Source organism: Lichenostomus cassidix, chromosome 26 (assembly GCF_008360975.1).
Source record: "Lichenostomus cassidix isolate B80296 chromosome 26, HeHo_3.0, whole genome shotgun sequence".
In the NCBI taxonomy this organism is placed as follows: Eukaryota; Metazoa; Chordata; class Aves; order Passeriformes; family Meliphagidae; genus Lichenostomus; species Lichenostomus cassidix.
The window spans coordinates 3,169,025-3,193,889 of record NC_139506.1 but is presented as its reverse complement, the minus strand read 5'-3'; the positions used below and the strand labels follow the sequence as shown (position 1 = coordinate 3,193,889).

Sequence of the window (24,865 nt, the reverse complement as noted above, 5' to 3'; positions counted from 1 at the left end):
GTGGCTGTTAACTCCACATCCAGGGAATGTTCTGCCTAATGCTGTACCTGGAGAGGTGAATGGCAATGGCTCGGAATTCCCAGTCCCACGGCAGTTCTGAGCCAGGCTGTGCTGGCCCTGCTGACCACACGGAGCATGGACAGCTCAGCCAGTGCTGCTGGGAAGTGGCAACATCGTGCTGAGATGGGGAGGCACAGCTGTGACACTGAGGCTCCTACAAACCACTCAAACAATCCATCTTTGGGAAGCCGCCAGAAGTACTTTAACATCACTGAATGCCAGATTTCAGGGAGAATGGAGAAAAACCTCCTTCCTTTCACTCTTCTCTCGCAGGAAAAGGCAGCACCTCCCAGCCCAGCACAGCCAAGCCCCACCTGCCACACAGCAGGGAAATCCCCCAAAGCCCACCTGGGGTTACTCTGAACTGCAAGAAGGCTCCTCCCTCTGAAATGTGCCTTTGAACAACCTCAGCGTGAGCAAAGTCACATCTGAAAACCAAAACCTGCCCAACAGTAACCACTCAGGCAAGGTGCTGAGTGGTTTCTGCCACAGGCAATTTCCAAGCAACCAATAACCAAAGAACCAAAATCCCTGTTCCACGATGACAAATCCTTATCTTGGGAGAAACTCCCCAAAGCCAGAGCTGCACAACTGCTGAGTTTTATCCTCAGCTCTCTCTGCAGAGGGATGTCCACCTGCCTCTTGAGTTTTACACATCATTTAAGACCATCAGAGAGTTTTGGGATCTGACAAACCCTGCTGGAAGGATCAAGCAGCACTTGGACACACAGGTACTCCAGGGGTGTCTTCCCTTTTCTCCTGCTCCCAGTGCTGGAGTAGACCAAACCAGTAGAGTTTCCCTGCTCCTCTTGGTGTTCAAGCAGTTGGGGTGTCCTTGGACCACGACCACAAATGAAAAGCAGCAAGGGAAGAAGTGACCTCATTAGTGACATCACTGTGCCCCTAAGGAGCTGCAGAGGGACCCCAGGGCCCAGAGGTGATGAAGAGCAGCAGCTCCTCACCCACACCCCCACTTACATCCCAAACCAGCATTCCAGACCTGCCATGAGGGTGGCCTACAGCTGCTGTGACTCGCTGGCTGTCTGGGGACATCCTCTGTCACACCCTGTTCTCAGCAGAGCCCAGGGAGCAGAGCTGGGCTGAGAGCCAGCCTAGACCTGCTCCCATGGGATGCTGAGACACAGATGATGCTCCAGGTAGGGGTCAGGCCAGCTGAGGCAAGAATCCCACTATCCATCTAACGCTACCACCTCGGAATAGCACCAGTTTCAGCCTGGCTGGGAGCCCCAGGCTCATTCCCCAGCATTCACCATGCTCAGGACAGTGGCCCCAGCAGCAACACTGAGCAGCCCCATCCTAGCTGAGGAACCAGAGCCACCCTCCCAGCAGCTCCCCTGTCCCTCACACAGACAGGGCGACTATCAGTCCCAAACCAGTTAACACCAGTTGAGATAAAACCACTCTGGGTTTTACCAGCTCTAGAGAGAACCTCAGATGCTGAGGAAGACAAGAATTGCGTGGTGCAGGGAGAGGCTCAGGGAGCACAGGGCTAAGGCCTGGTCTGAAATCCACAACTTCAATCTGGGAATTCAATCATCTATTCCTGCCCCAGGAGCCATTTCCAGTTACAAGGCATAACATCAGCCACTCTGTGGTAACAGCATCAATCCATGCCACATTAAAACACTTTCTTGGCACAATTTATTTTTTCTGACCCAAACAAATAAGCCATTAGCAAGTCATTAACAATATTCTACCCTAAATTGTCAGTTTAACAGCCCTGTAAAAACATTTTTTTAGTTTAAAAACAAAAGTGTGCATGCTGCTGATATTAAAACTGCAGTTACTCTTTCAGGAGTACCAGCTGTTTTGCTGCAAAGCATATCCAACATACTAATCTGTACAGTAGAGACCAAGACTCGTTGAAGGCAGTAGATGGCTGTGTCAGGTGCCTCGCAGGGCGCGGGGACAGCGACTCTGGGAATTTCTTGGACACTTCCAGATTGAATATTCAAGCCCTTTTGAGAGTTTGGTTCAGGCTGACCAGCACATAGTGAGAAAGGATTGTACATTCGTCTCTAAGTTGAAGTGAGCTGAACTGGTGTAATTTAGGCTCAATTCCAGATGCTTGGGTTTGAGCTACTCCTTGAATAATGGGCTGTTCCTTACGCGTGGTTTTCCATGTCAGCGATCACTGGCACTGCTTTTGGCCTTGCTACTCCACACCGATGAAAGCAGGGAGAACAAGGAAAGGAACAGAAGAGGATCTTAAAATGAACAGCTTCTTGCCAAACCAGCAAGGATACCATTCCCCCTCGTCCCAGGCTCCATGGATATTTGTATCAGATTTTCATATTGTAAGCGCTTCTCAGGAAGAGAGAAAACTCCGGAACAGTGAGTGTTTATTAGAATATTTTTTGTTAAATAAAGAGCAGGAAAAAAAAAAGGAAAAAAAAAAAAAAGTACTGCAGATTTAATTTCACATCTTGGCTCTGTTCTGACAAAGGAGAAGTTACTGAACTCAGCAACCACTTCTTGTCCCAAGCCAGGGATTAATTAATGCCCCTCCCAAAACTTGTACCTGTCCCAACCCACCCCCCAACCCCAACCCTTCCCATTTTATTTCCCAACTAGACAACACTGTTGGCAAATCAAGACAGCATGAAACTTACAGCAATAAAACAACAAACCCCCGTGTGAAGTGTGCCAACGCATCAGGGAGCTCTGCTGTGCTGCTCCCCCCTGTACCTTTCACGGAGGGCACACTTCGAGCACGCTCCACGGTGTAAGTGCTGCAGAACCACAGGACAAGAGACTGAACACCTGAATTCTCCCCCCAGGACTCCTCTCCGGGGACACGCGCGTGGTTCTCAGCGAGCGCGATCCGACGCTTCGGCACAAATCCCAAGTGTCCAGTTCAGCACGGCGTAAGGCATGTGGACAAGAGAGACACGAGCGGGACGGGGGCAGCAGGGGACAGCAGGGGACAGCACTGGTGAGCCACACCCCGGGTTGTCCGTCCGACCCCCCTGTGCATCCCCGATTCCCACGGCAGCCGACGCGATCCGGGCGCCACCGCAGCACCGCTGAGGCTGTTTGGTTTTGGCCAACGGTTCAAGATCAGCTCCTGGTGGTTTCACTCGGATGGAAACGCAGAAATACTGGCGGAAGCTGTCGGAGAAGCCGCAGGGATGTCTGCAGGTGATCCGAACTCTGCCCTCAACTTCAAGTGTCACTGCACTAAATCGGGAGATACTGGATGGGGAGTAAACTGGCCCAGCCACTAGCACTGTCACAGAATGTGTGTTTTTAAAAAACAGAACAAAAGGCAAACAGATTAATTATGAACCCTTCTTTTCAGAAGCAGACCAGGATTAAAAAAAATTCCCGCAAAATTAAATTGTTAGATCCTCCATCTAAAAAAAAAAGTTTATACAGGTGTGCTGCGAGTGATCCCCACACGGGTCTGAGCAGCACCTTACAGTACAGACTAAGACTTGAAGAGCTGATCTCACATTGGAAGTCTTTTAATTAAAAAAAGAAAAAAAAAAAGAAAAAAAAAAAGTGGCTCTGGCTGGGGTGACACAAAGGGGACACTTGGGACACTTCAGAGCACAAGGCAGAGGCGGGGCTGGCAGCCTCCAGGCCGTGGAGCGGAGTACCAGGAAAGGGGCACTTCATGCACAAAATGTATTTTACAAAATACAGATCCAAAAAAAAAAAAAAAAAAAAAGCAAAAAAAGCCAAAAAAAGAAAAAAAAAATTTAAAAAAAATCCCACCTTGCACTAAATCGCAGCACTCTGAACACTTGCTCTGCCCCAGGCAGCTGCCCATGCCTGGTGTGAGGGAGGAGGCATGGGAACGGGGAGGGGAGGGAAATCCAGGTCTCAGTCTGCTTTTGGGAATTGCTCTCGCAGGGACGTCGTCAGTCATCTGATGTCAGACACGGAGCTCTCGGAGTACGGCGTGGTCATGACCGGGGTGCCGTTGTTGGCCAGACAGCCTTGCCTCAAGGTCTCAAAATATGAGGCCTGCACTGGTTTATGATACTGCAGAACTTTTATGGCATCTTCTATCTTAAACCATTCCCTTTTCCTTCCTGGGGGCGAAGAGAGAAATCAGCAGATGCAACAGAATGATGTTCTCTGATCTCAAGGGCTTCCCCCTCCAGTCCCACACTGACAGCTCCCCATCCCAGGGACAGGTGTTTGTTTAGGGCACTACACCCCCATGTCTTGCATTTCCTAATTAAAAAACCCCACATTTATTTTGCTATTTCTGCAATTTCTATTCAAGCTGGATGCCCATTTTAAGACAACCCGCAATGCATACCAAGCACCACCCAATTTCCATCAGTTTGCAAGTGAATTTCAGTTTCCTGTGGACAGCTCTCAGTTCTTACTCTTTCCTCAAAGAGCCTGAGGAAAGTCATGTTCCATTTGCTGCAGTGCAATCACAAACCTTGTGGCAACAAGGGGTTCATTTCCATTTGAGAATCAATTTAAATGCAAAGATTTCAGAGATAACAGGGAATGATTAACCCACACTGCCCAGATGTATTTCCTCCAGATCTTCATGCTCTTTGCTTGGTACCTTCCAGTGCAAGAATTAAACTCAAAATTGCTGCAAAGGCAGCTGGACACTTACTTGGCATCTTCTGTCACAGAGGTGACAAAAACCACAATCTGACCACAAAAAAAATTTGACCACAGAAAAATTTGACCACAATTTTTCCCCCATGCAACCAAAGGACACAGACACACCACTGTGACACTTCCTGACCACTCACACAGATTCCAGGTCCCAGAGGGATGCTGATCTGACCTGTGGTTTGTCTCCATCAGTTAATCAAAAGCACCAAGCTTACCAATATTGACAGAGTCCTCCCAGTCCTCCAACACTTCGGTGACAATGAGTACATAAACGTATGTCCTGTGCTTCCTGTCCCGGTTCTGGAAGGCAAAGGGGACAGAGTAACAACAAACCTCCCAGAGCAACAACGAACCCTTTTAAGCAGGAGGGCACTAGGCCACTGCAAAATGTGAATTGCCCCCCTTGGGTGCAGCTCCTCCCCACATCACAGCTCATTCTTAGCTACTAAAAACTGTGTTTTAAGTCAGAGAGGTCTGAAAGTGTTACTAGGGACTGGAGCCCAAGAGGGTAGTTTCTGATCTGTGGAGCAGTGGTTTGTGGACTGATGGGCTTATAAATTGGTTCCTCAACTGGGAAGATTTTTACCTATTTCACGCAACTGTGAAAGGGTGACAGGGACAGAACAACAGTGAGAAGAGCTGTGTCTGGTAATGCTGACTGTGCCAAGTGTGGCTGTGAGTGCTAAAAAGGATTGGGGACCCCACGCCCCAGCTGGGGCTGGCTTTTGGCAGAGAATATTCAGTCACACCAGTTATCACCAGTGATTTAACTGAAGTGCCCATTGCAAAGATCTGAAGTGCTGAGCAGGTGTGTTTTTATTTACCAGGGACTTTGAAGTTTGCACCAAACCAGCACCCACTCACTCCACAACCCTGCAGAGCCATTGTTACTCCACGACGCTTTTTTGCAACAAAATTTCCCACCGCCTGTGTCTGAAACTTACCTCGAAAATTCCCACTAATCTTCCTAACGTCCCTTTCACTCCAGCCTAGGGAAATTCAAAGAGAAAAGAAACATGTTTTAACAACAGCTCAGTAAGTTGTTTCCTACTTGTTGTGCAGGACCAGTTCCTTTAGGACAGGAAGCAAACGCTCTAAAATTCTGCTAATCTTAAACCAACACAGTCACAAGACAAACGACAGAAATGTATCCCAAGCGTTCACCATCCAATCATTCCCAGGATTTTTTTTCTTGTTTTCCTACATTCAAACAATTTTGAATTCAATGTGGAGGAAGAAGAAATATTTGAGGAGTTACTCCTTGCATACCAATACACTCCTCGTGACCAGAATTTCCTCTGCAGGTTATTACAGCCTGAGCACTGGGAACATTGGCTTTGGGGTTTAGCAGTTTTACCCCTTCAAAATCAGAGTTTAAGAAAATAAAGTATGTGTAAGACATCCACCTACACCCTCAGAGCAACGTGACAGCTCCCAGGTATTTCAGGGGTGTCCTGCACACACTGGGAACAAGCCAATATAAACACAAAACCCTCTGATGTGGCCCTGGCAGCAGCAACAAGAGGGGTTTGGATATAACACAAAGGGCAGATGCACTCTGAAATAAAGCTCTTGAATCAAGAAGAGACAAACGAAAAGATCTAAGCAACAGTTCTGCCTATTTGAATACTACTGAGGATGAGCCACTCCATCACATTTGGTGTCCCTTTTGGTACCTCCCTGCTGGCTCACTCCCCACCCTCCTCAGCTCTCTGTGCAGAATCCCAGCCCACTCTCTGCCCCTGCTTTATATTCCCTCTTTTTTATGACTGTAAATGGTTGGAACTCAAGTGCTACAGACAAGATGAGATCTCACTCCATGACTTAACAGGTCTGAACCAACCCACACAGCCTGGCACACGACCCAGCCACAACTGGGAAGGAGCGTCGGCTCCGTCTCCAGCAGCTGGAACACATCCTGAACAGCCCAGGGAAATAGTGCCTCTTGCACATGAGATACAGAGACTGATTATGTCAGGCTTCTCTTTTTTTTTTTTAAAAAAAAAGGATGTTTGGATACATGTTAACAGTATGACAAATTCTCTGTCCTACTGACCAGCTGCTGCACAATCACGTGCTATCAGAAAGGAAGAAATTTAATTAATGAGAAAATGTTCCTGGTTAAGTTCCAGGCTATGGAATGAACATCCACAGGTACCAAACAATGCAGCCAGAGCACACCTCACTCCTGCTTCCAATGGGAGCTGTTGTGGAGCTGCCTCAGAAGCAGTAGCTCCCTCACTACAAGCAGTCACAGAAATCTGTAAATCCTTTTGGTATCACTCTCACTGAGCTCCACTTCTAGAAAGTGAATCAACTGAACCTTTTATTTCCTTTTTAGACACAAGCTTTATTGTCTCATCAGTACTTCTGACATCCTGCTCAGCCTACAGGTGCCCCACTGACTGTGACCCTGGGGCTATTTCTGGAGCAGGCAGCAATTCCATGAAGGAGCAGCAATTCCATGAAGGTCGATGCCCACGTGTGCAGGACGGGCTGGGCAGAGATGGCCTGACCTTTGTGGGTGAGCAATTCCACCTCCTCTGCCAACCCTGCTGACCTGGGCTCAGCCTTCTCTGAAGGCAGCTGGAATGTAAATGCTTCAAATGCATTTCCCTCAAGGAACTCCTTCAGCACTGGGATGTATTTTTAGCTAAGCCGTGTTCAACAGGCAGCAGTAAGAGGGAGGAACTGGAGGCTTCCACCTTCACAACATACGGACATGAATGCATTAAAAGGTGAAGCATAATCAAATATTGCTGGAAAATAACTGTCTTAAGCCAATTCTTCACTGGTTCCTGGAAAAGGCTGTTGAATTTCTGCTCTCCTTACCTGTAGGCACTGAATCAAAAGCCAGGGATGTTGTTGTGATGGTTTAGTGAACTCTCAAGTCTGACTAGAAATAAATTTATCTCCAGGCAACTGGCCAGCCTGGAAACGAAGGATGAATTCTGCTCAACCAGCCTCTCAGGCAGTTTATCCCAGCTCCAGAACTGTGCTGGAAGTAGCAGAGGCAGGTGAGGAGCCTTTCCTTCTGTGCTGGTAAAGAGAGACGACAGAAATAATGCTGTCTGCAAACCGGGATCCTCCTGCTCTGTCCTGCCTGGTCTTATTTGCCCAAAAAGGCACAAAAAACGATGCCAAGACAAACATGTGCTGCAGAAAAATCATGTTGAATTATCATCAGACAGCTCGAGAAAGCTCTAAGCTCCGCTTCACGCATGAACTTCTCGTGTGCAGTTGTAAATGGTGACATAAAAGAATGGTTTGGTTCAAACAAACCTTGAGATGATTTTATAGAGCAAGTTTTTACCAAAGCCTGCAAAACACATCACTCACTGCTCCTGGGGGCCAATGCTTCCCTCAGCCCATTTTCCTGGTACAGTGGATTTTAAAGACAACATACAGGATACCAAACACCAACAGGATTGTCATGTACCTGTTTTTGATATAGCACTAAATTCCCACACCAACAGGAGCATCAGCTTCTGTACAATGGAGAAAACAAGCATGGAAATGGAATTCACAGTCTCACACAAATTTCTAACATAAAAGTTGTCCAAGACACCTGAGGAAATAACCTACAGCTGTTATCACTAACACGTCAAGCTTGGTAACCAGCAACAGAACTGCCAGGCTCCTCTCTGATCAAGCTCCCCATCTCCTCCTTTCCTATGGGCCAACAGCATTTTCTTGGAGAGTTAAAGCACAGTCCCAGGCTCACCCAGGACTGCAGCACGGTCTAATTCTAAAATTTGCAGCAGATGACCCAGGAATATTCTCCTGTATAGTAAATGGATTGAGAATGCTCTGCCCTCCTGGGCCAGGACAGTGAGTGTGCAGAGAGAGCACAATTGATTTTGTGCCACTCCAAGCACTGCAAGTGCTGCACAGAGAGCCCATGCTGCAACCCTCAAAGCACAAGGAGAATCCTAGGAGGACTCTTGGAGGATGTACTGAACTCATCAACAGGGGTAGGAGAGCAGCAGCACCAACTGTTCTGCCTGCAGGTGTGGAACAAAGCAGGGCAATCACACGACAGGATTCCCTGGGAGAGGCACGCTCAGGTACAACAGAGCTGCCAAAATGAGCTTTTTCCCAGCTCTGCTGATCCAAATCAGTGTCCAGTATCTGGGGGAGTAGGAAAAGGCAGTTTTGGCAAGAGCACATTAGCAACAGACACTGCTAGAGCCAGCTGCCCGACCAGTACACACTTCAAACCCCTGCTGCACCCAGAGGGGTGGGCTGGGAGCTCAGGATGAGGAACAAAAATCCAGAGGAAATGAAGCTTTACTAGTTCTGCTGCTCATGGAACAACTTGTTTTAATAAAGAAAAATTACTGAAGACATCCAAGAACAGCAGGTTCAGGTTTCAAAGCTGAAAATAAGTTGGGGTCAGATGCAAAAAGCAGCCTGCAGCAACACCATCTGTTCCTCGGGACAGCTTTTATTTCCTTCCATCTGAGCTAAGGAAAATGTGGGTTGGAATTTCAGCTATTTTACTTTGCTCTATTAGGCTCAAAGCCTGCATCTACTACAGATTACTGCTGGGCAAGAGGACTGTGGGGGAACACCCAAATCTTTGCCCTAAGACCTGCACTACTGAAGGTGCAAATCCCACCCAGGAGGGCTGTGGACACGTTTGAAGGATGCTGATTCCAGGCCAGCTGGGCAAACTCTGCTATCTTAAAGAGGGTCAGACTCATTCATCTAATTCTGCACTGCGTGACACCTTTATTTATTTATTTCTACACTTGTGAAATAGATATGAAATTCCACGTCAGAGCGAGGAACTTTCACACACTGCACTCCTTTTTGTGAAGTTTGAGTACACAGGGTAAGGGACAGTGACTCTGAGCCACTGGGTATGACCAACTAAGAGGAGTTCAATGCCATCATCTCATTATTCATCTGTGGGCCCTGCAGTATTTTTAAAAAGTCTTCCTATTTTAGCGCTGAAAAATAGCAATATCTGTGTTCTAAATCACTAACAAAACACATGAAACAGCAAAGATTATCTATAAAGCATGTTTAGAAAAGGGGGAAAAAAGTTCCAGCAACCAGATCAAAGTACTGTCATGATGGACTATTTTTGATATTGGCACCAATTGCCTGTTTGATCACAGATCAAGCACAGCTTATCTGGCTTTTGACTCCCATGAAGAAAGCACAACTAACACTCCTGCAATGTTATAATATTTGACATTTACTAAGTATTTAAAGGTCAGGATGTGAAGAATGCTCTAAGTGAAAAATGAAATGGCTCTGAGTTTCACAGATGAGTGTGGAGGCTTTGTTCAAAGTCACTCTGTAATAACTCTAAGGCATCTATTTCTATCCCATGATGTTCACCAGTTGCTCACACCCATAAAAACCCTTTTATTCCTAAGCAAAAACCACACTCCACGAGCACCAAGGCCTGTTTGAAAAGGGCACACAGCTTCCAGAAGGTGAACCTTGGAACACACGTGGAGCTCCCAGCTCTGTAAGACTGACTACAGCACTTCTCAACAACCTGTCAGAAATAAGAGGGTTTACTCTGAAGAGGCTGCTGTGACCCAGAGCTGCCGTGTTGTCTGTCACAAACAATGCCCAGCAACTCCAGTCACTTCCAATTTCATGCAGACAATAAGAGCATGACAAGTGTTGGTACCTGTCTACTTTAATGCTTGTGCTGCTGCAGACTAATATAGATAAGGACTACCTCAAACTAGGACAAGGACTTGAACTCAAACTGGGACAGAGGGATCACAGCCTTCACTCAGAATCAACATCTCATTTTTGGAACAGAAAGAGGGAAAAGTTAGGTAACTTTAGATGACAATAATTCCAGCAATAACATGGATAAACCCAAATGCATACACACTAAAATTAAAACAATGAATGTAGAAGTTAAAATGTTCATTTAGGGAAGCACATTTTGAAAAGAAAATGCACCCCATGCAAGAGAATGAATTGAGAAGAGAGAGTCTATTGTCATCCTCAAAAGCCACAAGCAACGGGAAGGGTCACGAGTCCTTACAGCTCTTCCAACCAGCTCTTATTAAAAATTGGAAAGGCACACCAAAGTCAAGGAAAGAAACTCCACACATTTCTTCCACAGCTTTGAGCAGCATTGCTCATTGACATGGGGGAAACTGGATTTTCCCTCTCCCAACTCAAGCAGCAAACTGGAACTGCCCAGCTAACCTGTGTCCCCACAGGTGACAGACAGGCTGTCCAGGAGAGAAGCAAAGACATCAAACTTACTCAGAAATCAGCCTCAGCTCCAACCAGCCTGAAAACACCTGGATTCACATGGAAGGGAGAGCAAGAGCTCCCAGCAGCCTCCTGAAACCCTCCTGCCAAACCAACAGCATGACCTGGGTACTCCAGTCCTTCCCAACACTCCTGCTGTGCTCCAACAACATCCCCCTGCATGCAGCAAATAGCTCCCAGAGCTCGAGGCCAGGGATGTGGGGGATAATTCTGCGTGCAGATCCTCAGCAGGACATGAGCAGAGCCCGTCTGGGGAAGGCTTCACACCCCCAAAGCTCCACCAGCCCCACTGGCAGAGTGCTCACATCACTTGGTACAGGACAGAGTCCTCAGGGAGCCTTTGATGTGACAGCTCCTGACAGCTCCGTGTCAGGTCCTCCACCTGCACCTCCCAGGGCTGGGGATGTCCAGGTGAGCTAGGGGTGCTTGAGTGAGCTGGGGGTGCCCAGGTGAGCTGGGGGTGCCCAGGTGAGCTGGGGATGTCCAGGTGAGCTGGGGGTGCTTGAGTGAGCTGGGGGTGCCCAGGTGAGCTGGGGATGTCCAGGTGAGCTGTGAGTGCCCAGGTGAGCTGGGGGTGCTCCCAGCACTCCGAGCTGCCCCTGTTCCCCATCGGGAGCAGCCAGGCTGAGGTGCCTCGCTGGGCAGAACTCACCCCTGCCAGGCTGCCACGGCTTGAGTTACACTGGCAGTGGGCAGCGCTCCACGTGAGCAGGGAACACCAGCCGAGCGAGCAGGATTATCTCAGCCAGCCCAAACCAGTTCCTGTGCCTCCGGAGCCGTGCCAAGGCTCCCTTCCAGCCAGCGCTGTCATGGAAAGAGCGCGGCTCTCCCAGGGCGCTGCTGCCCGGGCAGGGAGTGTTGGTGAACATTTATTTTAAGGGTTGAGAGGTGAAGCTCTGCACCCCCTGCATGAACTTCTGTATCAAATCACTTCATTGTTAATAACGCTTGGGCTGAAAAGCAGGAGTCTGCAGCTAAAAATATTTCTATTGTTCTGGTTACACTCACTTTGGCTTGTAAAGTGGTTGAAAGGTTGCCGAGTTACTGGAGAAGCGGGAGCTGAGTTACAAGCTGGAAATAAAATTTGCAAGTAGCGATTCCCAGTATTAGAGGGACCTAAAGACACTTAAAAAATAAACTTTGACTGTATAATCTCTTTCTGATAAACTGTTAGATTAGAAAAACATCCAAAGAGAAACACACAGCTCGAGATCTGCCACATTAGATTAGTCCAACAGTTCAAATATTCAGAGTTTTGCTAGATCACAGCAGGTAATTCCATATAATTGCAAGAGAGAAACCTGTATATACCAGACAATTCAATAGAGCAGCCAGGGGAGAGGCTTCCTCCCAAGTCTCATCAATTAGCTCTTGATTTCTGTTCTGCACAGAGTACAAAGATTTATAACCCTCTTGAAAGCATTTTTAATCCTGCCTTATGTAACTGTGAACCTACTTGGTCATTCTATCTATAATCATGCAATCATTTCTGAACCTAAGCATCTCCCCAGTTTGTTAATATTCAGATGCAAATTCTAAAGGCATGTTTTACATACACTGCAGTAAACTGCCATTTGCTGCCTTTACATTTCTTATGAAGAAAAAAATTGTTCTTCCAGCTTTAAGAGAAAAAATTGCCTTCTCCCTACAGCCCACTGATCTGTGCTTGATCTGCTGTTTGATCTCCTTCCTGAAACAGCTTCCAGTGAAAAAGAAAAAACAAACCAACCAACCCATGCACCCTTTAGTAATTGCTGCTGGTATCTTATGGCCAATTTCACTTATTCACATAAACCTCACAGTCTGTTCTAGACCAAAACATACTGAGGTCCCTTTATTTGGAGTGTCTTTAGTGGCTCATAAGGGCTTATTTCTACCTTCTACCCAAGTACTAGACAGCTCCACAAAGGCACAGCTGAATTTTAAAGTTCTTTTACAAAACTCTTCCTCACACAGAGAAAACAAAGCAGAGAATATCACCATATGCACTGAAGTGACAAGAGCTGAAATTTATTTTCAGTTAAAGGTATCAGGCAAGGACAAGTTCATTCCAACTGAGAGGTTTAATTACATTCCCATGTTCTCCTTATTTAGGACTCCATTCTCCTCCCACGCAGGATGGGGATATCACCAGTGACCCTACCTCCCTCCTCACCTCGAGGAGAAGCAGCAAGAGTGATGAAAGCAAACTCCCAGAACGGCGGTAAGAGCACAGGCTGAAGGCACTCACCTCTTCACAGACCTCACGCACAGCAGCCACGCCAGGCTCCTCCTCGGGCTCCATGCCTCCCCCGGGGACAATCCATCGGTCAGGATGGCGACTACTGCTCACCAGCAGCACCTGTGGAGAGCAGAGCACAGCTGATGGGACACCCCCAGAGCAGAGCACAGCTGATGGACACCCCCAGAGCAGAGCACAGCTGATGGGACACCCCCAGAGCAGAGCACAGCTGATGGGACACCCCCAGAGCAGAGCACAGCTGATGGGACACCCCCAGTGCTCCCTGGCAGGGCCCAGGCACAGGGCAGAGATTGTCTTTGTGCCTCACACACCTCCAGACACGACCCACCCAAGGCGAGGCCTTGCTAGAACTTTGTTTTTCCCTGTTCAGACAGCCACGGAAATTCCATGAGCAGTGACACCAAGGCACTCCCACACTCTGTCATTCAGCCATTGCCTCTCCCTGCTCTGATGCATTGTAGGAAAAACTGCCCCTGCACACCAAACACTCATTTGCACTGGACACAGCAGCACTCCCAGTGTGAGCTCAGTGCAGAGTCCTCACAGCTTGGGATACACCTCATGCAACAACAGAATTGCCCAGATGCTGCTCAGCACCTTCACCATTTGCAGAAGCACCTTGATTTAACTGTTGTGGTGCCTTTGGCCTTGCCTGTCCCTGCAGCTGTGTCCCTAACAGCACGGACACATCTGGGAACTCCCACTGCACTGTTGATGTGCAATTGTCTGAGCACAGATTCTCAGCCCCCCTGTTTGTCATTTCTTTTGCAGTAGGAGTTCAGCTCCGGAGCCAGCACTTGGCTAAATTTGGTTTACAGGAGATTGTTCAATGAGGTATAAGCAAAATAAAATCTTATATTAAACCCATTAAACTTAAAATCCCTTAGGAAAAGGCTGCACAGAAGGACAGACTTTTGTGAATGAGAAAAATTATTCAAACCTCTTCCCAGGAGAGATTTGCCAGACATGTACTTTGTGACAGTTTTTCTTGAAAAAACATTTTATTCCAGTGTAATTCTGCTCTGTACAAGCCCAGGTTCTGATCTGCCACCTCCCAGCAATACAAACCCTAACTAACACTCTCAACTGGCTACAGACTGTCCCAAAGAATAGCGAGACACTGTGCTTATTAAATCTACTTGCAATACATCCATGAGCAGAGATGGAAACTAAAAACAAAACTAATACTGTTGTCCGGCTCTCTAAACAAAGCTCGTTCATTAGAGTCATCCTGTTGTACTTCATCATTTCACTGGCACAAAGCTGGGAGCCAAAAGCAGACTTGCTCCAGAAACTTTCCAACATACCAGTCCAATTAGGTTCCAGGCCAGCTGTAACAGTGTCAGACATTTGGGAGTTACACTGTGGAGACACTGAAATCCCAGGCTTTACTGGGGAAACAGTGATTTGCCAGTAGGATATGAAAAGATTTGCACTAATTACCAAAAGGAATCTACCCACAGAATTCAAAATTAAACTTCCAAAACAAAAACAAGCACAAGATTTCCAGGGTTTTCTAGCTGATTTATCTTGAAAATTCTCATCCGCCAACTGACCAAACTCATACTGGAAACAAATGAAGGTGCATGGTTCCACAGTCCCAAGTGGGATAGCTCCTGCCTGCCCCACCCTCTGGCCAGGCTGTGACAGAACAGAGTTTACTTTACAGTGACATCCTGAGTGTTTGGCCCTCTCCAAGAGGAAGGCAGAATTCCTTTCCCCCAGGCATCCAGTCCATGTCAAACACCATCGGAAAGCCATTCCTAAATAGGGAATGTAAACTTCATTCATGCTCAGAGCCCTCAGGACAGCAGCCACTCCCTGCAGGGCCATCCCCAGCCACCTCAGTTTGCCACTGTACCTCTTCCTAGCACAGTACTTGACTTCTAGTCCATCCTCACTCATCATCCAGAAGAGCTTGGACTCAAATTCCTGACTCCAAGTCAACTGGTGATTCCGAGGACAAAGCTAAAAGAGCAGGAAAAGCCATTTCAATTGCACCTTTGCTGCCAGGTAAGGAAGCATCAACTCTGACACTTCCCCTTGCAATTCAGAACTCCAGCTCAAGGGGAAAAAAAAGAAGAAAAATATTAGAAAAAGCTGTAGAACCAGATCTTTGAAACTCAGCACAGCACACCTCACACCCCTGAACTTCTGCCACCTTCCAGGCGTGAGAACAAGGATCTGCTTCGGAACCCTGGACACAGACTGCTCCAGGAAACCTGCCTGGGCTCAGACAATGCCTCAGCAACACACCAGGAGGAACTTTTGGGTGTAAACAATGGTTTGAGGCAAAGTAAATTAACTTCAGCTGCTCTGGCAGTTGAGAATTTTCTGAATAGAATTAACATGAACAACCCTCACTGGGAAGGAAAAACCTGTCATTCTCACACTTTTATGTAATCAGACTATTTCCTGTTTAATAAAAAGGAAATCCCATCAAGAGAGAGCAGGAAACAAGCCCTACAAGGTCATTCTTTTAAAACAACTTCAAACAGGATATTGCTACCAATGAGCTCTCCCAAGACAAAGGGGCTGAGTTCCAAACGAGGGGGAGACATTGCTGTGTTAGAAAAAAACCCACTTCCAACACCAGTCCTGGATCCTGATACATGTAATGGATTCAGAGGGATCAAGGAAAATGTTGTCATCATCCAAATCTCAGAACTGTTTGTGTTGGAAGGTACCTTAAAGCCCATTCCTGCCACCTTCCACTAGACCAGCCCAGGGTACAGCTGGCTTTTTGGCTCATTAACTTCTTTATCACATAAATAACTTTTATGTTAATACATTCTAAAGTACTTAATTTAATCTAAATAGCCATCAAAAAATACACCAAAATTTACTTATTGTATTTGTTTAAATCAGGCTAGAACACTTGGATATTTCCATTTTATTCTTGCCAGGCAACTGTGTTTCAGATGGCTACTGAGACTCTTGGCCTGCCAGGGATTTTGGAGTTGAATTCTGGAGTTGGATTTTGGAGCCACGTCTTGCAGACTTTTTGGAAAAGCATTTGCAGGTAACACGTCACATGGCCAAGTTGTGTTTTCCAGGATTTCAAAGACAATTATGTCATTTCAAAGCAGGGAAATGAGCAACACAAGCCTCTCTGGCAAGGCAGGAGGTGGCCCTGCTGAAACTCACACACACAAACCCCCACAAAAGAGAAAGTTTAGAAAAATAAGCCAAGTTTGAAGTGTGCAGCAGGGGCTCAACACAGAGCCTCATGGCGAGAACCTTCAAAGCTGCGCACAACAAACAAATCCAAACAAACCTGAGCAGCGCTAACCCCGCCTGGAGGAGGCAGGAAACACAGCAAGACATCTAAGGCTGCCCGGACAGCAACGTGGAATAAGGAGCTCCATGGGAAAAGGGGAAAAGGGGAAAAGGGCTTGTCCCTGGGATAAATCTGGGTATCCCCAATACACAATGCAGACTTGAAAACAACCCAGTTACACATGAACCCGCTGTATCCACATGGAGGGGTTTTACTGGTGTTTTTTCACAGGAATAATGGGGCTCTGCAAAGCCAAAACTGGGCAACCAGGATCAGGCAGAGAATTAACTCCCCGTTAGCACAGACTGAGAGATTCCCAGGTTCTTCCACGCTGTGGTGGATTTAAACAACAACCACCACCCATAAATAAAACAAGAGCAGCTACACGGTAAGGAACACAATTCCTCGAAAGAGGCTCCACAGCAGCATCTGAGCAGACGAAAAGAGCCACAGCCCTGCGAGAAGCTGGGCTGCAGCGTGAGTAGAAAAGGAGCTGAGAACCTTCCAGACTTCCAGGAAAAGCCAGCACTACCCACCCGTGCCAGCCGGGGCCTGGAGAGCTGGCAGCCAGCACAGGGAACAGCAGGCAAGATGTTAAATCCGGGGTCTGGCCCAGCAGCCTCCTGCTGCCAGGAGCCGATCCAGAGCTGCTGGCTCCTGACACAGCCTCTGCACTGCCTTACAGGCTTCCCCTCAATATTTTCAGGCTTTCCCTCAATATTGACATGCTTTCTATCAATATTGCCATGCTTTCTATCAACAGTGAGCCATAAATCAGGTCGTTTGCACAGCGACTGAAGCACAAACCTCCCGGCATTGCAACTCGTTTCCCTCTCCAGCATCATTTATCAGAGCACAGCCTGCAAGGAGACGCTGCCGCAGAGGCTGCAGGAGCTGGGAGGAGAAGATGGCTGACTGCAAGGCTTTTGCTGTACAATCTGCCTTTGTCTCGAAGTTTCAGTTTAAAACGAGTGTGTTCTCAGGAGCTGAGCTGTGTGCTGCCCTGTGCCCCATGGGCAGATCCCGAAGCTGGTGCTGTGTCCAGCGTAGCAAACACCTCGGATGTTTCATTTAAAATTAACAAACGTTCTCCCAATCCCCACATATTATCATTGCTGTAATGCTTTTCTACCTGACAAAAGGGGGATGTCCATCTGACCACACCAAACCACCTTTAGGCTGACAACTGGAGGAGCAGGGGGGAGAAGAGGGACACTGCTGCCACCAAAGCCGTGCAAAATTAATCTCATTTCCCCGGCAGCAACACGGCCTCGATGACTCCCCAACAAATCACGTGTTTTGCCAAAATGCTAAGGCAGGACAGCCCCAGGGCACACGCCAGGGCTTACAGGAGGGCTTCTCCCACCCTCTTGCTATTCCAGGCACGTTCCAGAGCTCGCACATGGCAGGAGTGAGTACAGCCGGCGGTCAGCAGGGCTACAGCCGGCCCTGCACCTGGCAGGGTCAGCAGCTGGGACCACAACACACACTCTCAACAGCCACAGAAATCCCTCCCCTGACCATAACAGCCTGTCCTGCCAGGAGCATTCCTGCTCCTCAACAGGATATGTTTCCTTAGACAAGTGCTATTTTTGCACACACACCTGCACCAGGCTCCGTGGGATAATGGGGTTTAATCTACAACGTGATACCCAGGAACTGGAGGTGGGAAATTCACGGCAGCAAGCGCAAAGGGGAAGGGATTCGCTCCACAGAACTTGACAAAATTAAAGCACAAAGCTTGGAACGGGAGCAAGAGGTGAACTGGAAGAAGTTCAAGTCGTTTCAAGGGCTTGGATCGCACCTACACTCCTATAACCAGAGAGGAAAAAATACAGAAGATTCTGTTGGTTTTTAGGCTGCTGGTTAGAATAACAATAATAAATCACCACGTACCGCGCTGCTGCTCTGGCTCCAGAACACCACGGGTCCTGTTACTGCTACTGCAGTGCTCCTGCAACTTCAGAGCCACTGCCTGCTCCTGCCAGGGAGGAACACAACCCCAAGTCCTCCCCCTCCAGTGAAATTATGGTTTAGATAACCACAACAATTATCTGCAACATGCCTTCCCATGCTTCGGGAGCAGCTGAACCGCCTGCAGCAGTGGCTGCTGCTTTCAGAAGCCGAGGGTTGATAAGGGGCACTCCCAGAGAGAGACCCCAAACCCCAGAACCTATTTCTGCCTGTCAAAACCAGTTTGGTGACCACTCAGTGCTTACACAATTTGTCCAGGTGCACCTTTTCCAGCAGGAATGCTGGCTTGTAAAGTGCCTTTTTGAATAAGGAGGGGAAAAACAGAAATGAAGCGGTATTTGGGTTTTTACAGAGACCAAATGACTCTGGCTGTCAGCAGCTCCACACACTGTTCTGATTAACCACCCTACTCATGAAATCCAGCACACACAAACTCTTGGGAAGCTGCTCAAATATAAGCAGTTAATTCTATGCACAATACCAGTATATGTCATTTGCACAAGGCAAAGTAACCCCTGAAACATCTGACAAAAATCTACCCGGCAGTTAATCACATCCCTCCAAATTTCACAGGTTAATGTGAAATTTCTGAGAACAAAGAGTCAGTGTGCAATATCCAGTGGCACAGGAAGGAATTCTGAAACAAATACACACAAAATTTGAAAGATCCTGGACTGGTCTGTGCAGCCAGTCCCTCAGTTGGAATGAAAAAGAACAAGTGTTTAAAGAAACAGACACCCTGCTTCCCAACTACATGACGTCAGCTACAGCATTCCCACATGGATGTTTGCTATTTGTAAGGTAGAACTGAGTTTGTTAATTTTGCTCTATCCAAGAAAACCAGGAAAATTCTCATTATTTTAAAAGACGGTAAAAGTCCAAGCACATGGCTGGGTTTTTTTGACTAAAAAGGGAAAGAGTTGTTTTCCAGACCATGAGAGACCATCCTTGGAAAGATGAGGCCCTGTGGCAGCAGTCCCTGCTGGGTGCACTCCCAATGCTTGTACCTGTCTCCACACTGCAGGAGTTTGTCTGAAGGGTGCTGAGATGAACCAAGTCAGAGAACTGGGCAACAGTTTTTTTTTAAAAAGGGGCGACACAGAACACACACAATGAGGAGAAAATGGTAGGAAAAAACCAACCCCTGGTCAACCAATAAATGGATCTGAGGAGGAAGAGATTCCAAAGCAGTGTTCTGTAGAGAACAGACACAGCCACCACTATTGGGTCCTTCTCCACAGCCCAAAAGTGCAGCACACCCTCTTTCCATATTCATCACTTTTCCCTGAGTTGCAGCAGAACAAAACTGACTCAATTCTTCAGTTTCACAACAGCTTGCTGAGCTTCCAGTAAATGAAGTGAAAATTGTAACAATTTTTATTCTTTTGTAGTTTGGTAAAGTACAAGAGACCATGGAATTGCTTGTAAAACTGTTTAGTGACAGCTGCTTTTGTAGGAAGGAGAAACACTGTTTAAGGTGAAAGCAGAGGTTTATCCATGCTCTGGCTCTTGGGGAACACAATCTACAGATTCTACACAATGAGAAGGCCAGGAGAAGCACAGGCAAGAGATCCACTTCCAAGCTGCTCCTTACCCCCCTGGAGATGAGGTAACAGGTTAGCAACAGACAGGAGAACTTCACTTGGTTTCAACCACAACCCTTTTATGCAGCTGATGGGAGCACACAGCCAAGCCCAGCCGTCAGAACAGGCATTCTGGGACTATATTCCACGGAAAGCAGGATAATCATATGATGCTGGGCTCACTTACATCCCAACAGAGAAGCACCCGGAGTGGTTTTAGCTGTTATTGGTTTACTCTGGTGCCAGGGCACAGGGGACAGCCCAGGAGCACCGCGTGATCCCCACCACACTCGGCGGGTTCCAATCCCAGCTCTGCTGTGTTACATCACAGCTGGAGTAACAACCGACCCAGGAGAGGCCAGAAGGAAAAGAAAAAAGGTTCGTTTGCATTCCAATGGTTTTCCCAGGGGCCACCCGGCCCAGCTCTCCCGTGACCGCAGGGCTTGGCGTGTGCCAGGGCATCGGCCCCTGGGTGAAACCTCTCTTCTCCCAGCTCCATTCAGGCCTCATTCACCGCGCAGAAAAGATTCTTCCCGAGGCATTTCCTCCAAAAAAGAAGTCTTTAAAAACGCCCGTGGTTAACGAGCAGCTTGTCCTTTCACAGGCACAATGTGGGCATGTTCAAACCTGCCGCTGCCCCAGCGCGGACCCACAGCCCAACGGTGCCTCTTTATTCCTGTCAAACGCCACCAGGAGCAGGGCAGCAGGGGCAGTTTCTGGATGTTTCCCCACAAAAACAGCTGCTCCATACTAAAAATACGTGTGTTGTGGAGAAAAACCACTCTGACAGCAATGCTGAGGGGCAGGGACATCCCAAGGAAGCACTGAGTGATTCCAGAGGTGCCACAGGATTTGGGAGCTCTCCCTCCATGCTCTCCTTCTGCAATTCTGCAGTATTGTATTCCGGGAGTTCACTCCACGTGAAAAGATGGGAATAGCAAAGTCCTGGTGTCTGGCTGCTGGAAGGTTCTTTGAAGTCTGTTCCCACTCTTTGAATTAATCCCGTTGCTGCCCTGGCTCTCCCTGCTACCCAAGGAGGTGGATCGTGGTTTGGGAAACTACACACAATTTGGGGGGTTTCCACAACACCCAAAAACCGGGTTTTTTTCCTCTGCATTTGAGATTCATGTTGAAATTAATTCTCCCTGTGCTGCTTTTTAAAGGAATATGTAACAAAGGCATCTTTTCAGCCAATGCCTGGCCTTCCAAAAACGTTCCAGAGCTTCTTTCATGCCCAAAAGTAGTGGCTTCCAAATGCAATGCAGAGACAATGTGTGACCTCCAGCAGCATAGGGAGAAAATAAATCACTTTAAAACCAAAAAAGAACCAAGTATTTTTCTGTTAAGACTCTTTATGTGCAAATGTAGTACCAAAGCAAGGACATGGTGTTTTATCAATCTCCAGGGATTGCTAAGATTTCAAAGAAAAATACATCAGTGAACTAAAGAGTCAGGGGGAAACACCTAAACGGAAGAAAATAGCCTCCTCTGTCAGCGTAAACAGAATTCTCTTATTTCTTCTTGGTCACTGACAAACTTTTTAAATTCTAGAACTAAGGAGGGGTTAAAGCCAGAAAAAATGGGGTTTTTGAATTCATAGCAGGAAATGAAGAAGAAAGGCAAGAGCAAAGTTCTACTATTTCTTAAGTACTTAAAAGAAACAGTAATGAGAAACAGTCAGTCCTAGCAAGAAATCCTACTTTAATGTAGAAAGTTTAATTTATTTATCAAAACATGCTTCTTTTCTTCTCTCTTCTTTTCAAACACTAAGCTTTTAATAGATCTTTAATGTACATACTTTGGCTCTGCCTCTTTCTCCCCTCCCTGGAGAGACCTTTTAAATAGATCTCAATTTCCATTTAAATAGAAGCAATCAATAATAAAATACGTCAGTAACATTAAAAAGTATTATTGTCCAAGAGCAAACCAAGAAATCTTTCACAGCCATGATAAACTCTGTACTTAAATGTGTACAGGCAACACCTGGCTTGCTATCAAAAAGGTATGAGTTGCAGCGAGTGGACATCAGTCAACTTCTCTCAAGGTTTATTTGAAAGCCAACAAATGAGAATTAACCCAAGAAATAATTAGAAAGAAAAAAATAAGAAGGTGTCCTGCTTGCTGATTTCACTCATTGACACAAGTTTAACTTCAGTGGCTTCCCAGCCTTTTGGCCAAGGCCAAGTGCAGCATCTGGGCACAGAGTCCACCCCGGTGGGGTTAATGAGGTGGGATTGGGTTAGAACTTTCCCAGATGTATTTGTGACAAGCCCCCTTCCTGGGCAGCTCCCACAGCATGGTGTAACAGGTGGGAGCAGAGGATGCAGTTTCAGCTCACAGCTACCACACACAGCAGTTCAAAGGCTCCGAGATCAGACTTGTCCTTCCCTGCCTCATTCCTGCTGTGCATCCTCACCAGCAGCACACACACTGCACATCCCGAGGAAACCCACCCCAGTCCAGCCTGCAGCACTTCCACAGGAGCCAGTGCTCCCTCCCCGAGGTGTCCCAGGGCACCACAGCCACTGCCAGCTGTCACTGGGAGCTCAGGGACGAGGCCACCAACAGCGACCACAGGGACACCATGATGCTTATCCAGAATCTCCACTGCCCTGTACACAACATCCTTCCCAGAGCTTACAGACCCCAGGAATGATCCAGCACAACCAGCACAGGGAGGCAGCTCCCTCAAATCCTGCCTGAAACCAGAAACACATTGTTCTAGTCCAGGTCTCACCTAGAAACTAGAGCCTGAACGAGTTTAAATTCTGTCCGCTAGAAGTGGAGACCAGAACAGAGACACAACTGACACAAAAACGGTTATAAATCTCAGCCTTACACCAACCTGACAGCTGAGCCTGCTGGAAGCATCCATCCCACACCAGCATGCCTCTGGAACGAGTTCACTTTCCTCCTTCGACCTCTTGGGTCAGCACTGTGACACTGCCACACAGCCTGGTGTCCCAGCACAGCAGGGAGTCTGACACCTGTCATTAACACACCTTGGTGTCCCCAGCACCACGAGGGCTCTGTCACCAGCTCCCATGGGCTGGAGGGATCATCTGGAGCCTGCACAAAGCTGCAGGCTGAGGTGTGTTAAAATTAAACTCACAACCAGTCACATGCTGATTGCTTCAGGCACCTGTTAAAAGTACTTTTCTACCCCCAATCACACATGGCCGAGCCTCCACCTCTTGAGAAGAGCCTGCAAACTGCCCCACTAATTGTGTAAAATGGCATCAGGGCACTCCAGCAACTTCATCCACTCATGCTGAGCACCCTCAGCATCATCACACAAAACAATGATGCTCTTCTTCAGTCAGTCCATCAATTTCCTGGAAGTCCGTGGGAAGGACCAGCTACACTGAGCGCTGCACCAAACACACTGTTGTCATTTCAGACCATTTCTGCTGAAACGCTGACACTCCTCATCACGCCAGCACAGCTACAAAGGGCTTGTGCAGCCTCCTTCACGTTAAATAATAACTGGATGTATGCTAATTGCCTTTCCTCCAGTGAACTGTCTGCATTCCCTTCCGATTTCCTGTAGCTACAAATATGATAATCAGGAGAACAAAGACTTTAGCACAGCCACTCGGGCACAGCAAATGCAGTGGAGTGTGGACGCCTGGCTCCAGCAGCAGCAGCAGAAGGGAGACCTGCAGCCTCGCTGCTCTGAGCACCCCGAGCCCACCTTGAGGAGGTGTCAATAAAAACTCGTGTAAAATCGCACATCGGAGCGAAGTTTCTCTCTGTAACTTCCCGGACAATGCAGCCCCTTAGCAACGCGGCCGCTCTGAAACCAACCAATCCACCTTTAATTCCCACTTCCTCCCAAGCTCTCTGGACAGCAACTTCTGGCAGTCCATCAGTCCCTTTTTATCCCAGTTTCTTTTTATAAATCCAAGGTCAGGTTTCCTGTCCCATCTCATGTGATGTGCTGGACTGAAGTTCTGCCAGCGTGGTCGGTCCGCCCGGCTGCCAAACGCCCTCCCGCGCTCCCCTCAGCCCGTCCCGCCGCCCACCGGGCATCTCCCCGGCTCCAGCGGGGAGCAGTCACCGAGTGGGAAGCACCAACTCTCCCACTGGGGCTGAATTATGCCGAGTTAAAATAAAACACGACTGGCACCGAGTGCCCCCACCGCGGGCGGCTCGGGGGTCCCGGGCCCGGCCTCGCCCCCGGCCCGGCCCTCACTCACCTCCTCCTCGCTCTCGCTGCGGAAGCACAGGCAGGCCGCCCGCTTCTTGTAGCCGTCCCCGTCGTAGGTGCGCGTCTGGTTGGACTTGAGCTTCATCATCCTCCGCTCCGGGGGCGGCGGGGCCGGAGGACGCGCGGCCCGGAGGGCGGGGGCGGGCGGGACCCGCCGGGAGGCGAAGGACGGGGGAGCGCGGGGGGACCGCCTGCCCGCGACAGTCTCTCTCTGGGTCTCGCTTCGTGGGTCTCGCTACGCGCTGCCGCCCTTCGCCCGCCTCACCCCTGCCCTCGCTCCCGGCCGCGCCGCCGCCGCCGCCCGCGCTCCGGCCACCGCCGACGACGACCGCGCCGCCATCTTGGGGCTCGCTACGCAAACGGCGTAGCGCCGCCGGGCGGGGAGGCGGCGCTGCTCCCGCGGCCTCGCGGCGCGCCCGCTACGCAAAGAGCGCAGCGCGGCTTCCAGAATCGCTCCCCCCGCGCAGCGGGCGCCGCCACGCCCCCGCCCCGGCTCGCGCGCTGTGCGCCACCGGCGCAGGCCGCGTTCGGGAATAGGGCGGGCGGCGCGGAGCGGCGGCGGGGAGCGCGCCGCCTTACGCTAACGGCGCAGCGCCGGGCCGGCCGCGCGCACGTGGCCCCGCTGTGACAGCGGCTCCGCGGGG

At 48.6% G+C, this 24,865-nt stretch overlaps 1 protein-coding gene across 1 annotated transcript; it reads right to left on the bottom strand.

The window, feature by feature from the left end:
• Positions 1 to 1,699: 1,699 nt before the first annotated feature.
• On the bottom strand, positions 1,700 to 24,598 carry NUDT3 (nudix hydrolase 3). Its single transcript, XM_085082813.1, has 5 exons — positions 24,211 to 24,598; positions 13,163 to 13,273; positions 5,619 to 5,663; positions 4,890 to 4,974; positions 1,700 to 4,121 (listed from the first exon to the last, which is right to left on the bottom strand). Exons 1-5 carry the CDS (start codon positions 24,307 to 24,309, stop codon positions 3,952 to 3,954), a joined length of 510 nt encoding a protein of 169 aa, XP_084938939.1. The 5' UTR covers positions 24,310 to 24,598; the 3' UTR covers positions 1,700 to 3,951.
• Positions 24,599 to 24,865: the final 267 nt, after the last annotated feature.